At 49.9% G+C, this 17,305-nt stretch overlaps 1 protein-coding gene across 1 annotated transcript in view; it reads right to left on the bottom strand.

Moving 5' to 3' along the window:
• Positions 1 to 471: 471 nt before the first annotated feature.
• The window catches only part of CCT4 (chaperonin containing TCP1 subunit 4), a 472,029-nt gene continuing 455,195 nt past the window's right edge, over positions 472 to 17,305 (bottom strand). The window contains exon 14 of the mRNA XM_069608221.1: positions 472 to 631. Within this exon, the coding sequence (XP_069464322.1) occupies positions 617 to 631 (15 nt within the window). The 3' untranslated portion in view covers positions 472 to 616. The remainder of the gene's footprint in view (positions 632 to 17,305) is intronic.

The following is a 17,305-nucleotide window of genomic DNA, read 5'->3' as shown; positions in this document are numbered from 1 at the left end:
TGAGTCTCCAAACCCAGGACTATACAAAATCTATCCGGGAAGTAATTCTCCCAGAACAGGGACATCCACCAGACAAGATTTCCCCTTCCTGTTGTGCATGTACTCCTGGAGCCACTTGCAGGTGTTTTGGCTGAAAACATGGGTTGAGAGATTGGAAGCATGCAGGTGCCGTCAAGGGATTTGCCAAGAAGTTAAGAAAATCACTGGCAAAGACTTTCCTTCAATGAAAATTCTAACATGCAAGTTTTTTATAAGACAGACAAAAGCACAATGGTGCGTAGAAGGCTGAGTAAGGGAGAATGTGAGTGTTAGTACACCCTATTCATTTACTAACCAATGCTACTGGATAAGCCATGAAAAGGGACAAAGGAACATATATTTTAAATGCCTTACATTGGGAAAGTGGCTGGTATCACCTCATTTTGTTTCATCCATTTATATTATGCATCAAATCAGAAATGACCGTACCACTTTTTTTTTTTTAAACAGAAGACTTTATTAAATTAGGGTAAACTTGTCATAACTTTAGTGGAAAATGTCTCTATACAACAGTCTTCAGTTCTTGGACCAGCAGACTAGAACAGCAGTCATCTCTCTCGCTTTCATCAGTCTTAAATTATCGAGTGTTCACCTACAAAAGGAACAAGTTTAATTGTTAGAGTACACAAATACAAACATTTTTTTAGCAAGCAGAGAAGAGAATTGTCCAAAAGTTGCATCTTTAGATATTCTCACTTTTAAACTTTCTTTTCAGAATGGAGAACAAGAGACTTATATCGCAGGTAAAAATGATGGTTTCCTCTTCAGATTCCTGATATTTAAAATGTCCAGCCTCTATGCTGGAACCTCAAACCTTAAATTAAGATTGCACAGCACTGGGTGGCTAATCTGTACCTGGAGCACTGCACAGGAACTTTGCGACCATGTCCACAGCTGAAAGTGCCCCAGGCCTTAGTGGTGCTGGCCACATAAGTTCATCAGTTTTTGATTCTGGTCATATGTGGACTATGAACATTCCACGGTGGCAGTGCAGGCGATAAATACGTAGACGAGGCAAATCAGAACCAACTTTCTCCAAGTCATCCAACTTCTTGTTTTAATGGCATCCATCCCCTCTGACCAACGTTACCTGCAAGGTCTCCTACCCCGAGTTTAGGAATTGGGCCACAATATCAAATTTCAATATTGAAGTTCAGACAAGTAAAACATGTTTTAAAATAATGCTGCAGCATGTATGTCAAATACATCTAATGACGTAGTGCGCTATATACTATTCTAATTAAGTAAAAAAAAATATGAAAGAAAGATTATTTTTAAGGTTGGACCCATCAAAGGCCATGTCCAGGAGCCTTGATTTGATGTGAGGGGGAGGGGGAGGGGAGAGGGGTACACAAACCCAGACTTGCGTAACCACGCACATCTCATTACTGCACTCAAACCCATACAACAGCCAATGCAGCCTGACACATCAAGCCTCCTTGTCATCACTGATGAGATTTTTAAAACCATCTCGCCTCCCCTTTGGGAACATTTTCTGCCGCCTGGGAAATTGCATTCCATAATGCACAGTGTAAGGACAATATTTCTTAAGTCCAACTAAGGGTTTCAGAGAACCATACATCTGAGACAGTACATAAGCTCCACTCTTAGTATAAGGCTGTAACACCCAAGAATATATTGGTAGCGTAGACCAAGCAGCCAGGCTTATTCTTAGGAGGGAGAGAGGACTGTAGCTTGGTACAAAGAAATTGTAGCATGCACATGGTCCAAAGAAACACTGAAACATTATGCATTGTAAAAAAATAAATGTTTTATTTAAATACAAGTAGGCCCAGATAAATCTTCGGGAAACAAGTACTATCACATATAAACACACATATAAAAAACCAACTCAATACTAATTCAAGGGTAGTAGACCCGGTCAGTCATGCAGTGACACTCAGTTAAGAAATCACTTAATAAACCAACCCTGTTACAAGCATACTCCTTGCAACATTACTTTTTACAACTCAGTTCAGAGTTAGTAAAACAACTCATACTTTCTGCAGAGGCCTTAAGCTACTCAATGACGAGTATTAACACAACTATTTCTGGATGCATTCAGCAATTCAAGGAAAGTAAAACCCAATTGCACTTTAAGACCAAAAGTATTTCAAGGTAAGTAATGGACCATATGACTATTTTGGAAATGCTTTAAGCGGATTCAGGGGAGGCACAACCCAGTGTTACAAGTTTAGAAGAGCAGCAGCAGCTGTTCAAGGTAAGTAAGGCACCATATACTTTTAAGAGGGGATTCAAGCAACTCAAAGCCATGTTTTAACTTAAGGACTGTTTCAGGTCTGTATAAAGCAGAACAGGGAACACCCTATGGTACCCTTTAAGAAGAACACAATGTTATTCAAGGTAGGTATACCCCATCAGTAAGCTTTTAAACGCATTCAGTTAAGCAATGATAAAAACAGTACCAACACGTATTACTTTTCAGAAAGGGGAACACCATTCAAAGTACATTTTTTAGAGGGTACACTGAACTCAAAAAGGTAAGTATAAGTTAAGGACACGTTGCAACTTCTTTCACAGAGATACAGTTACCACACTAATTCTTTCAGCAAGCAAGTACATTTACACTGGTTATACTTTTCAAAACAGAAGCCTTTTTTCTTATCCAGTCGTTCCCTAGTGTATTGCATGAGTTTTCTAGGAGATCTTCTTAAACAAGTACGTTTTCACTTTCAGAGTTAAAGTGTTCTAGGTATGGACACGAAAGAACTGGACAGGAACGTGCAGTAGCAGTCCTCACAGTAGGCTTCCAGTAAAGGTTTCATCACAGTCTCGCAGCTCTGTGGATTTGGCACTTTTTTACATTAGCCAGATGAACAAAAAAAAATAAAAATAATCGCCGGTTGGATTCTCTTCACTCTTTCGGTCCTGCACTCTGGTGAGGGCACTTCAGGGATTTGACTTGTGTCTCTGGAGAGCCAGGAGGCGGCCGCCAAAGTTTTGGACGGATTTGGACTTCGGAAGATTATGCACTGCACAATGGCTCAAGGTCCCAGGGTATTGCAGCCAGCAAGGTCGCAGCACGTTGTGGCAAGGCTCAAAAGGCCTGTTTGAGAGTAGTGGATCTCACCAGTCTCTGGGTAGGAGTCTTCCCAGCTGGGATCCCCAGGTCGATTGGAAGGAAGGGTTACAGCAGGCTCTTTGGTCGCTGAAAATTGCGACAGCTGTCTCCTCTTCATCTTGCTCTTTGGATTCAGCTCCAGGGGTCGACTTTTCAGAAGCTTCCAGGTTTCGGAGTATTTATCAGGAACTACAGCTCAACTTCTGCAATCTCTACCTGCAGTTTACAGAAACGGGTGGTCTGGCTGTTCCCCTTACTTGGCCTTGGTCCCCAAGGTGAAAGACAAAGGGCTGCAGAGTTCTGGACTCCTCCTTCGCTTCCTGCCTTCTCAAACACTCTGGAGCCTGGGCAGGGAATAAGAAGGATTCCCGCCGAAGACAAAACCTCCACTGAGGTAGTTCTCGTCTAGAAATTATAAGTTACTCACCGTAGTGACCAACGTACTCTTAGTCCATAGTTCCCTTTCCTCCATACTGTAAGGGTGTCCTTTCCAAGGGACGGGAGACAGAACCTTTTTCACCAGAAAAAACCTCCTTCCCCTTTAAATTTAGAGGCACACAGGGGTGCGGCTCAGGGAGCATGCGCTGCCCTGACTCCGCCGACACACCTCAGCCCCCATTGACGTGTCGACAATAGATTTAACAATGCCTAATGACACCAGTATTAATAGGGGGAGGTTGGTGGGACGTATGGAGGAACGGGGACTATGGACGAAGAGTACGTTAGTCACTACGGTGAGCAGCCCTCCAGATAAGCTGTGTAATTGGCCATTTTACGCATGTAATTATGGCCATTACTTAGCATTTAATTTTCTTCTGCGCACCGTTTACGCTTTATTTATTTTCATTAAAAAGCCCACTTTCCTCCACTAGATGGCACTAGTGCAAAAGGTGTCTTGGATCTGCACCAACAAACATTTCTTTTATCAGTGGCAGAGCCTTTCATACGCATGATAGTTAAAGTGAGTAACCCAAAGCGCCCATTTAATTATGTGTTTATATTAACACATCATTAAATGGGCGCTTTATATATCTACGATGTCTGCTAGATTGACACCCAAAAAAAATAATGTTGCTTTAAGTCACTAATCAAATGTTTTCAGCATGAATAACAATGATCTGGAGGTTTGTTGCAAAGAATCTACATATCTGACTATTATATAAAATCTTTCTGACATCATTGTGATGGGTGAGTGAGGCTGGACTTTAAGGACGGAGGCGCTGTGTGCAGCTCATACACACACACAGCGAGTCAGGGGTGCGGAGGCTGGGAGGGGAGCGTGCTTTGTGGTCATCGGGATTGGATCGTGGGACTTCCTTTACAGATGAAACCCGGCGGACACACATGGAACCCGCTGAACGCAGAAGGTAAGACGCCGTGCCTGCCTCGTCCTCTGTGCGCTTGGGTTTTGGCCTCTCGGCACTAGTTCCCGGCGCTGCACTTAGTGTTGGCAGATGTTGGATTTAGAGGGCGTGTGAGCAATGAAATGCACGTCGGCCATCCCTTCTGATAAATCCACGGACTTGTGCATGGTGTGTTTGATTTTAAGCAAGTTCCCTTTAGTAGTAGTGGTAGTTCTTAGCCTGGTCTGATATGGACTGGTAATGTTGTACATTATAAATCGCAACGCGTGGCAGGGTAGGCATTTATTTTCCGAGCTTGCATTTTGTATTTAAAATAGTTTTTGGTCCTATTACGCCGCGAGGGAGGGGGCGTGGCAGGGGGGTTTGTCAGTGGTGATTTTTCAGGCTTCAGCCTTGGGGGGGGCCGCATCTTGTTGGCACATGTTTTTGCGAGTGCTTTTCATTTCTTTTGAAATAGCCGCGGGGTTGTCTGCCGCAGATGTGCCTAGGATGTGGGGAGCGGGAGCCCATCTGGGTACCCTCGGTAGCCTGTAAGGGGGCAGGGGTGGAGCTCCTGCAGTCACCGCGCTACACCCATGTGGCAGCCCAGACAGGCACCACCAGCAGGCTCAAAGAGTGGGGGCGTGTCCCGCGCGCAGGTTCATGGGGCGCATTGGGGACTATATATTCACTACAAATGAGCCAAGCTGCTCAGTGGGTCACCTGGTATTTCTTGGTCAGTACGATTAATACTCTGGTAAGGTGACGCGAGTTCACCTGGCGATTTGGTGGGTTTCTTGTGCAGTGTATAGCATTGTGTCACGGAGTGCTACTGCACCGAGGTACAGAAGGATGAGGGGTGGGTGGAATGTGTGGGGCCAATCAGTTTACAGGGCAGAGGGGGGTACTCTGCATGGGTGTGATGATCGTTCAGGGTGGTAGTCGCTTACCCATTCCTGATACTTGTCTGGCATTTATGTTCTATAGCATTTGTAAAGCGCTTAACTAGCATTGGTACACCCTCGAAGCGCTGGAACTTATGTTATGCACCTGGTTGAGAACAGGCTGTGTTCTGCCTTTGCTCGGGTTATGTTGCGTGGGTGAGTGAAGAGACGAGAATGAACGGCTAAGTGAAGGGCAGAGAAGTGCACAACATCACCAGGTGTTCAGACAGCACTTGCATGATGCAGCACCCCCTCCCCGCTTCTAAGCACTGTAATAACCAGTTCATATTATTTACTAGTACTATTGATTATTAACCGCGGAAGGTTGAGGGGCTGGGTCGGCCTTGGTGAACAGAATGGCTAGCACCACAGAGGAGACAAGCTCATGCCCACCTGGCATGTCGCCTGCATCCCCACTGTTCTAACTGATGCGCCTAGAAGGACAGACACCCAACGTTCGGCGGTTGAGACAGGCGGCTATTGCAGCGAACGCGGCAGGTGTTACTTTCAGCCTCCCTCTCCCAGAGCCGGGCTTCGGTGGGCGATATTACCTGGGACGCCTCCGAAAGCGGTCTCCGTTCCCAATACTGGCCCCTCTGTTCGCCCTGATACGCGAGAGGGCATTGCAGCTGATCCCACGGGCCACTGGCAAGGCCTGGTAGGAGGCCAGTGTTGTCGGGACACCGAGCCCTGGCTCCCGTGCAGGTGGTCCCTCGACACAATGGGCTTGAAAGAGTAAATGTGTGTTGGGCGGGCACAATGGGCCTAAGAGCAGAGGCATGGGTGGGCCTTGACATGCCTACATGGGCAGACCCCTCAAGGGGTACCTGTCAATTACCAAAGGCCAATGCACCCTGGTGCCTACCCCCTCCCGTGACTTTGCACCACCCTACCCACAGAAAGGCCTTTTTGGCCTCACACGTGCAGCTTTTTTATCCGTGTCCATAAATATTTGCTTAGGAAATAAAATCTGCAGCCTTTTATTGCAAGCGAATTCTCACCTTCCAGGTGCGCGGGCCCAGCGTTCAATCATCAGCGTTTCCCTACAGGGCGCTTGTTTTCACACCTGCTCTTGCAACGTCTAAAAATACGTTGGGCCCAGAAGTGTTTTTGCTGGAAAGCTCGTTTCAAGCGAGCTCTGTGGGCCTTTAACAAAGAGGTGTGTTGTCCTGGAGGCAACAGGTGACAGGGTGACGTCTGACTGCGTGTGTACGCTGACTGCAATAATGTCTTGTCTGCTGCTTTCTAATAGACCCAGAGATGGGGGCCAAACATCCAAAGGAAATTGTATATATATATATTTTTTTTAAAGACAGTTTGCTTAATATGAGCATTCTCGCCAATTATGGTACTACATTCTCTCAAACTGGCTGCAGTGATTCATCTGCACTCTATATTACACAAGCCTTTAAGGAAGCAACAGAACATTCGAAACAAGCGAAAGAGAAATACAAGAAAAATGCTGAACATAGAAGTGATGCTCCACAATACCAGATTGGAGATCAAGTTTGGCTGGCTACAAAACACATACCTCTAAAAGGGACTCAGACTTTTAATCTTAGATATTCGGGACCTTACACTATTAAGGCCATTATCAACCCGGTGGCCGTCAAATTGGAACTACCCTCTAATATGCGGATCCATCCCGTCTTTCATGTTTCACTCCTGAAACCAGTTCAACCCGGGACAAGACTAGCCAAACCACCCGACCCCATCCTAATAGATGGGGAACCCGAATTCGAAATTAAAAATATCCTGGACTCTAAAATGGTTAAATCAAGACTTTATTTATAATCGACTGGAAGGGTTACGGACCACAGGAAAGGTCATGGGAGCCTAGCGACCACGTTCATGCACCTCGGTTGGTGAAAAAATTCCATCGGAACTTCCCAGACAAACCAGGACCGAGGGGAAGAACACCTTTAGGAGGGGCCTTGGGGGGAGTGCTGGCATGATGCCTACCCCCAGGCACCCGGACCAAGCCCATCAGCCCCGGGAGCAGGCATCCAGATATTAAAATCCCAGCAGCCCCGGCTAGGGGCTGTCTGGGTTCAGTCCTGTCGCCATAGGCGCCAGGCTCATAGCCATTACTTACCTCATGCAGACCATGCTGCAACTGAATCCAAGCCAACGTAAGGCTTGGATGGGACTATTTTGTCACAGGGACTATTTTTTACTCGGGTGTGGTTCTGGGGAACTTCTTACCTGGAACTACTTTGGTTGCTATTTAAACCACGCCCAATCAGCAACACATGCTTCGCGTTATTCCGCATCCAGCAGCGTAACGCTCACCGTGCCTGCAGTCAGCATCCAGTCTTCAGTCACGCCCGTCTCGAATAAAGAGCTCCTAGCAAAAGAGGAAACAAGAAGGAAAGGTTAGAACACCAACCTTATTTCAATTCTTACCTGATTCCGGATCCATCACTTCTTCGAACTTTAAAAGGACATTATTTCTGCACGCGTCGCATCGCCAGTTGCAGCGCCGCGCCATACTCACCAGTTCTTACAGCATTTTTCGATCCGGCGCTGCCTCCATCATTTTCTTCGCCGAACTCCAGCACCTGGGGGAAAACAAAAGAAACAACAAGGTGAGCTAAGAGAGCAGACAAATACAATCTCTTACCACCATAGGCTTATCTGATTTACCACCGGAGGCATTACCCTTTAATACGCCTCATCTTCATTTGCCGCACCTATAAAGGGAGAAGACAACAAGTTAAACTCATACAACTTTGACCGGACAGTGTTGGGTAATACAGACTCTCACCTGAACGCCATCTGCTGCCTCCAAGCAATATTCTTTTGAACCAGTTGCAATTCAACAAGGGAATGGAATAAGAGTGATCATCGGACATATTAAACTCTTTGAACTTTATAAACCCCGGAGTCAATATTCCTCTGGAACTCCTCCAGCACCTTCAAAACAGTAAAGTAACTGGTATCTACGCGCCCCTGCATGCCATGCAGGATGGAGACCTCATCATTTAAAAACATAAGGTGAGGTTACTAAAAGGGGATATCGGAGGTGACAAGAGGGGAGAACGAGAACAGAGGGAGGGGGCCATCACTAAAATCCACGGGTGGCTAAATCCCTTTCTCCACCTGCAGGAGAATACTTCTACGGATCAGGCAGACGAGATTAGGCGGGCCAGTCCAGACAGTCATCTCAGCACTACGCATCACGTTGGTGGAGATCGCAGCTGTCCGGGTCCGATCGACGCCCCTGTGGGAACCAGGTGAGCGTAACAGGAGCTTCTAAGCCCTGCATAAAATTAATCAGTGCCACTATTATAGTTACTCCACAGGGGGGTTGGGAGGGCGCGAGCCACTCAGACTGACCAGTTCCCAAAACAAGCTTCGTCATCACCCAGCCTAGGGGGAAAGATAATCTGAGACAACTTTGAGCTGCATAACTGAATGCAACAGCACGATAAGCCATTCAGACATTGTATTATGCTGGTGGGAGGGGTAGTGTTATTAGCAGTATTTCCTGGGCCGTACATGGGACAGCTAAATCCGCGACTAGAACCGCTCACTTTCCAATTAGCCAATCCATCGCCATCAAATGACAAGATCGTGGCAGAATCCCATATGCAGTATGTTGAATACGTTTTACTCATTTTTACTCTTGAAAATTGCATTTATGCTCTAATTTGAAAAATCATGCGTAAAATACTCCCACCTCAAAATCTTATCTGGAGCACTGACGGTGAGTAACTTAAAATAACTCTTACGGCCCATCCCCTTTCATCCATACTGTATGGGCGATTACAACTGATTGTAGCCCCAGGCTAGAGAGGAGACCCTCTTTAAGCAAATATGTTCCTGAGAACCGCCTGTCCGAAAGCTGCATCAGATCTAGAGCAGGTATCCAAACAGTAATGCTTGCAGAAAGCTGAGCGAGCGGCTCAAGTGGCCACCCTGCTTATGACTTGCCAAGGGACATGGCCCTGGAATGCGATGGCCATTGCCTTGGCCCTGACTGCGTGGGCATGCATGTTGGCCAGGAGTGGCTTGTGCTGGCCCTCATATGCTTCTTTGATGGCAGAGACAATCCAGCGGGATGTGAACGCCTTAGAGGCCCGATAGCCTGGTCTTGAGTCTCAGAAAGTACAAACAAGGCGTCCGATTTGCGGAAGCCCTTGTTCCTGTCCAAGTAGAACTTCAGGGCACACCCAACATCCAGGCAGTGCAGCACTCTGTGCCTCGTCCTTGTGAATCGGGGAAAAAAACGTAGGAAGGACTATTCCTTTGTTCAAGTTGAAAGCAGACGGAACCCTGGGCAGAAATGCCCTGTGTGTCCGCAGGACTACCTTGTCCTTGTGGAAGGTAGTATATGGTTCTGAGGCAACCAGCGCCTAGATTTCGCTGACCCGAGGTGAGGCCAACTAATCAGGCTGTCTTGATGGTGACCAGCCTGATGTCCACGGTCGCCATTGGCTCGAAAGGTTTGTGTGCCAGGGCGCCCAAGACGGTTATGGTCCCACACCGGGTGCGGTCTCTTGGCGGGCGGGTAGAGCCTTGCGAGTCTGTCAGGTGTTTGACAATAGGGTTGGAGGAGGAGAAAATGCCTTCCTCAGAGTTCCTGTAAACCCCAATGGGTGCGAGATATGTACGGCAGGTGTTCACCTGCACGCCTGAGTGGGCAAGGTGCACCGAAAAGGAGAGCACGTCTTCCAAGGTGCACGCCAGGGGGGTCTATTCCCTTTTGCTTTTGTACTGGGCCCTGGTAGCTTTGCTCGTGTATCCTGGCATGATCTTCAGATTGGCCTGTGAGAGGCTAAGGTGCAGAAACATTACCTGCTCAGGTACCACGCTGTGAGGGCTAGTTTCCCTGGCGAAGGGTGTAGGACTCAGCCCCCCCCCCCTCCTGCTGTGCCAGAAGATGTGCTGGGGCCATTGGGAGGTGAATCGGAGGAACTTCAGAGAGACTGAGCAGCTCCTGGCGAAGGGTGTAGGACTCAGTCCCCCCCCCCCCCTCCTGCTGTGCCAGAAGATGTGCTGGGGCCATTGGGAGGTGAATCGGAGGAACTTCAGAGAGACTGAGCAGCTCCGAAAACCATGGCCTGGCCGGCCACCATGGAGCTATTAGAATGATGAGGAGTTTGCGAGACTCCTTGATTTAGCAAATTACCCTGTGAATCAGGGGAGTGGGCGGAAAGGCAAAAGCTTTCAAGCCAGTCCACTGGAGGTGAAATGTGTCGCCCAGGGAGCCGGGGCTCTGACCTTGCCAGGATGCGAACTGGGGACACTTCTTGTTCTGCAAGGTGGCAAAGAGATCCATCTGGGGGTGACCCCACCTGTGGAAAATCTCCTGAATCACAAGGTTGTTTAGTTGCCACTCGTAATTGTCCGCTCCCAGCCTGCAGAGCCAGTCCACCTCCAGGTTGGATTCCCCCGGGAGGTAGACTGCCGTGAGGTAAATGTGTTCCAGGGTCCACTACCACATGCTGATCGCCAGTCTGCACAGAGGAGGGGGATCTGGTGTCTCCCTGCTTGTTGATGCAGTACATGCTGGTCGAGTTGTCCGTCTGGATGAAGACAACCTTGCCCCTGAGAAGTGGTAGGAATGCCCTGAGCGCCAGCCAAGTGGCATTCCGCTCTAGCCAATCGATGTAGTATTCCTGCTCCTGTCGAGTCCAGGTGCCGTGGACCGAGAGATCGTCCAGGCTGGCTCCCCAGGACTCGAGTGAGGAATCCGTGGTGATGGTGGTTTGGGCGGCTGGAAGGGCTTGCCCATCCGTAAATTGCAGTCTCTGGACCACCAAGTCAGGTCCGGGTGGAGAGATGGAGGCCCATTGATCATCTCGGATTGAGAGCCCCGCTCCTGGTTCCACGAGGCCACAAAGTGGAGCTGAATCCTCCTCATCTTTAGTCTTGGGTGCGGAACGGCTAATAGGACCGCTGCCAGGAGATGTTAGTACCACCATGTCGAGGTCACTGAGGAATTCGGCGGTGGCCCTCTTGATAGCAGAGATTTTGTCCTCCGACGGAAATACCTTCTCAGAGCATGTGTCCCAGATGAGGCCTAAGAATGTCAGTCTGCGTAGGCTGCAGCTGTGACTTCTTGAGATTGAGCGAGAAGTCCAGAACGTGCAGTGCGTTCATAAGGGCATGGGAAGAGTGGTGAACCGCTTGTGGAGATGTAGCCCTGACGAGCCAGTCGTCTAGGTATAGGTAGATGTGGAGGCCCTGCGCTCTGAGGGGGGCCGCCACTGCATTCATGAGCCTGGTAAAGACCCTGGGGGCCGAGTTGAGGCCAAAAGGAAGGACCTTGTATTGAAAATGGTAGCCCATGATCCTGAACCGTAGGAAAGAACGATGGGGCTGCCAAATCGTGAAGTGTAGGTACGTGTCCTTCAGATCCAAGGAGCACATCCAGTCTCCTTTGTCCAATGTCTGCTATAAAAGCTGGCGTAACCATCTTGAATTTTTCTTGGGATAAGGAGAGGTTGAGGGTGGAAAGGTCCAACACAACTCTCAGGCCCGCCTGGTTCTTTTTCTGAATGGTGAAAATCCTGGAGAAAAAGCCAAAGCCTCGCTGGGAGGCTGGTACTTCCTTCACTGCCTCGCTCTCTACAAGTGACCGGATCACCGACAAAAGAGCTGCTGTCCCAACCTGTGGGAGGAGAGGCTGTGATAGGGAGGCGGTAATACGTGGATACTATGCAGAGGATCCAGGCATCCACGAAAATCTGGCACCACAAATGTACATGGCGAGCAAGCCTGTCGCCCACCGGAGACACGTGGACCTGAAGAGGCGTGTCATGCCTTCTTTCCCTCGGAGGCTGTCGTGGAGGACGGGGACTGGAAGAATCCCTTAACTCCCCCCCCCCCCCCCCACCGCCCTTTTTGTTACTAGCGCCAGTTCTGAGGCAGCGAGCAGTCATGCAGCCTGGATCTATGTTCCTGGAAGCCGCGGAACCCTCCTTACGTATGACCCCTTTCTGAGCGCTGCTGAGATTGAGTGTACGATTTGGGCGTGGTCTTTGTAAGGATGGATAAAGACTTAGCTGTTTGTGAGACGTTTTTCTTCTTGTCCAGCTCCTCGTCCGTAGAGGAGTGAAAGAGGCCCCCTCCCCCTCAAACGGTAGATCTAGTATGGGTTGAATTTTGTTGCCCGGAGCCAGGCTGTCCTCAGGTCAGTGGCGATACAGATGGCACGGCCAGAGGTGCCACTATGTGCCACTGTGGATTCCATGAGGTCATGTGCCACCAGCTTGGCCTCGACTAGCCCAGCCTTAAAGCGTGATTGGCTCTGGGTGGCAAGTTCTGGGAGGAAGTCCACAATTTCCCCCCATAACCTTTGTTGGCGGCAGCCAGCATGGCATCAGCGTTGGCCTGACGCAGATATAAAGAAGTGTTGGAATAGCGTTTCTTGCCATACGCCTCCAAGATCTTCTCCTCCTTGCCTAGCACCGCCCTAGAGGGGGAGGCTGAGGATGACTGAGGCTTGGAGTATAGTGATGCTGCAGCGATCACTGAGGAGTGTGGCTAAGGGTGGGCTGAAAGCAAGAGTGTACCCCCCCCCCTCCTTCTGCCTGTTCTTGGCATCCAGGCGTCGATTGACTGGCTGGGCTGAGTGGGGTTGAGCCAGCCCTTCTTGGCCAGGGAGACTACATCAGTCTGCATAGGAATCCCCAATTTGGCAGAGGGGCGTTTTGTGAGGACTTCTGCCAGAACCCCCTCTGTCAGCTGCTTGACCTCTGGTTGGAGTAGGCCCAGATACTCTGCCAGGCCAGCAAGACGTTCGTGGAAGGCCCTGGCTGAGAATAGCGTGTCCAGATCCTCCTCCTCATCTGTATCCTGCGGATCTGGGGGATCCTGTGGAGGAGGAGCAGTTGGCGCCGGAGGCTGGGGAACAGGGACTGTGGCCAGAGGCTGAGGAGTCGGCTGGGGAGCCGGAGGATGGGGGGGGGCTGCGCCAGGGTGCCGATGGAGGCGTCTGGTGCCGCTATCATTGCGGGAATGACTTCCCTGATGGCGTCTTTGACTGTAACGCCCATTCGAGGTGACTTCATGAGGCCGAGAAACCTCTCGACAAAAACCTCATTGACTGAAGCGGTGGCAGGGGGTGCCGACGGGGTAGCGTAAGGCTGCTGGAGCCGCTGCATACCCTGTCCATATGGACGCAAAGGAAAGCTGCCCTGCGCAAATGAGGGGTAGACTGTAGGCCACCTACCTGGTTGAGGTCAGTCCCCACCTTGACACTCGTTCTTCGCTGAATTCCCGGAATGGCGTCGGACGGGTGCCTTTTTCTGGCACGGCGGCCATTTTGTCAGGCTGCCCGCCACATGCCTACGACGTGTTGCTCGGCTGTCTCCTCCAAGACTCTTGCGTGTGGACATCATCGACCTGGGGGTCAGTAGAGCTGCGTTTAAGTGCCCCCTTGGGACGTATTGCCGGTATTAGGACATAGCCCCTAAGGCATGGTGCCGGTATAAGGTCGGAGCCCCTCGGGTGAAGACACGGTCAAAGAACCTTTTGGTCCCTCAACATTGGCACTGGGAGGATCCATGGATCCCTCGGCCCGGTAGCTGCAGCAGCCTCGGTGCACGTGCTGATAGAAGGACCTGAGAGTTCCTGGGAAGGAGTCTCCCTTGCGGGGTGCGATGGAGAATATCGGCCCTACTTTGGGCCTGTTTCGATGTTTCACTAAGTTCAAGTCCTCTGGAGGAGACTTCTGGAAGAGCTCACTCCACCTGGCTAGTCTGTTCTTCACCGCTTTTGAGGACAGCAAGTGCCAGACTGAACAAGATTGCCAACCATGGTCTGGGCCAAGGACACACAGGAAGAAGGCGTGGGGGTCTGAAGTAGGGAAGAGCCTGTTGCAGGATGGACACCTGCTGAACCCTGTAGAAGTTGACATGCGCCGGGGAGGAGCGCGACACATGAGGATTAAGTACCTGAATGATAAAAAGGCAAAAGAGAAGACAGAAGTATCCACGTGTGGAATTACATGGCCGAAGCCAAACCAAGGAGCGCTGGTGAATTCGGGCCATTCCCATCGATGTGGAAAAGGGGACTGAGGTGTAGCACCGGAGGGCGGAGTCAGGGCAGTGCATGCTCTAAATTTAAAGGGGAAGAAGGTTTTTTTTCCTAGTGGAAAAGGTTTAGTCTCCCGTCCCCTTACAGTATTGAGGAAAGGGGTCGGGACGTAAGATTATGGCAGGGGAAGACCTTAGAAACAACAAGCATACTTAAAAATGGCAAAAAGGGAGGAACCCACCCATTCTAGCAGAATGGTGACTCTTCTGTGCAGTACAGAGGCTGAATTAACAGTCTGCGTGTAATAAGACAAAAGTCAAAAAGGTAAAACCACTACCACCAGCCATTCAAATAAACAAAACATTGAACGACCAGCAAACGTTCCTTAAGAGATGGATAGGGCCATAAAACACAATAGCCCCATTGTGCGGTACTGTAATGTACTTTGTGCAATGATAAAAAGTTATCAACAAGTGGCAACCAATTCCAAAGACTAAGAGAATCTGTTTCTCAGTACTGACAGCCTGAGGATGTTTCAGTTTCCCAATAACAATGAGCAAAAGCCAGTGCAGGGAAGCAGAAGGCTTCACGTTAGGAAATATTCCTCTTTACTGCACCTTTCCTTCAATTTCGATGGACACCCAAACTTTTTACTTTTCATTTCTGCATCTGACCTGTTCTTTTTACAGAGCAGTGAAGCTTCACTACACTGGCTTTTGCTAATCTATTATGGGGCAGTCAGTACTGGGAAGGAACAAGTTACTTACCTGTAACTGTTTTTCTCGAGCATGGGTCTGGCATGGATTCACATGCTCAAGAATATTCACAGTCAGGCTGGGAATCCTCAGTAAAAGAAAAAAAATCAGTTTCAGTTTCGTTTCTGATCTGTCTTTCTTAGTAATAACCAATCACTGGTCTCTGGGTCATACTGCCCCCCCAGCCAATGACTGCCCTCTACCCAAGCCCCTCCTTTGGCAGACATCTTCAGATTTGGTAGCACGTAAAGTGGCAGCAGGATCAAAAGAAGAGCAGCAGAGGGGTAGGCCGAAGGGTTCGCATGTGAATCCATGCTGGAGAACAGTTACAGGTAAGTAACTTGTTCCTTCTCCAACATGGGGTTTGGCATGGATTCACATGCTCATGAATAAAAGAATACATAGCAGTACACACATGCGCAACCACGGGAGGTGGTAAGGCTCAACATTAAGCATCTCCTACCTCCACACCAGGCTCACCTTCAAGCGAACAGGTTGCGCAGCACTGCTTAGCTGACTATGGACTTCTCCCTGGAATCCCGGTCGACGCATTAGAATCTCGTGAAGGTGTGTGTGGACCTCCACGTAGCAGTCCTGCAGATGTCCAGCATGGGGCACACCAAACAGAAACGCTCTAGTTGCAGCGATCCCTCTGGTCAAATGGGCCCTCGGACAGCCAGGCAACGGTCGGTTTGCCAACCAGTGACAGTGTGTGATGCAGCCGGAGAGCCACCTGGAAATGGAGGCCTTGGAGAGGGCCTTTCCCTGGTTCACAGGGCCAAAGTTCAAACAGCTGTGATGTCTTCCGAAAACACTTCCTGCGGTCCACGTAGAACTTCAGCGCTCTAGCCACATCCATTGAGTGCTAAGTTCTATCAGCCGGCGACGGGAAGAAAACAAGTAACACCAAGTGCTCGTTGAGATGGAAGTCAGACGGCACCTTGGGCATGAAGGAGGAGTGCGTCCTCAGCACGACCCTCGTGTGGAAAGTCAAGTACGGAGGCTTACAGGAGAGGGCCTGATCTCTCCCATTTGTCGTGCGGAGGTGATGGCCACCAGGAACGCAGTCTTCCACAAAAGGAATTTCAGAGGTGCCGAATGCAGAGGCTCGAACGGGAGACCCATGAGCCTAATCAGCACCACATTGAGCTCCCACGCCGGGGCCAGAGACTTCACCAGCGGGAATGAGCGGAAAAGTCCTTTCATGAACTCCTTAACCAGGCGATGCAACCACAGTGACAATCGCCCCAGAGTTCTGGTGTAGCGGGAGATAGCCGCCAGATGGATCTTGATAGAGGCGTGCGCCAGCCCCGCCTTGCCCAGCGACAGCAAGTACGGCCCCACTTGAGGGGCCGTAATCCGTAGAGGGTTCAAATTCCATGCATGGCACCAGACGGTGAACCTCTTCCATTTATGTCCGTAGCACTTGAGCCGAAGAAGCCCTGGCCTAGGCAAGCACCTCCTTGCAGTCCGCCGGGATCTTGTATCCTCCAAACTCTAGCGCTGCAGGAGCCAGGCCTGTAGGTTCAGCGACAACAGGTCGTGGTGCAGGATCGCACCTCCTTCCGTGGCGAGAAGATCTGCGTCCGCCGGAAGCTTGACTTGAGGGGACACTGACATGTCCAGATACCATATCTACCTCGGCCACGCCGGTGCGACGAGGATCATCCTGCACCGGGACCGTCTGAGTTGACTGATGAGTCGTAGGAGTAACGGCAACGCATAGAGAAACAGGCCGTCCCAGGGGAATGAGAATGCATCCTCCATGCTCACCGGCTGAGGAAACCTGCAGGCGAACTTCCAGCACTTGGTGTTTGTCGCTTTCGCAAATAGATTGATCTGGGGATTGCCCAATCGTCGAAACAGTAGGTCCACCTGATCCTGCCCAAGTTCCCACTCGTGGCAAGAGCGCAGCTCCCTGCTGAGTGAGTCGGCGACTGTGTTCTTCACTTCTGCCAGATGAAAGGGTACCAGGAACATCCTTTGGGCGACGGCCCAGTGCCATAGGTCCTGCGCTTCCTTGGAGAGGGTAGGGGATCTGGTGCTCCCTCCTGCTTCCGAATGTAGAACTATGTTGTGGTGTTGTCGGTGAAGTGCCTTACCACCTTGCCCCTGAGGGACAGAAGGAATGACTTGAGGGCCCAAAACAGCCCA

Source organism: Ambystoma mexicanum, chromosome 4q (genome assembly GCF_040938575.1).
Source record: "Ambystoma mexicanum isolate Mex_15411 chromosome 4q, UKY_AmexF1_1, whole genome shotgun sequence".
NCBI lineage: Eukaryota > Metazoa > Chordata > Amphibia > Caudata > Ambystomatidae > Ambystoma > Ambystoma mexicanum.
Note: the sequence above shows the minus strand (reverse complement) of the source record. Positions and strands in the feature narration are given on the sequence as shown.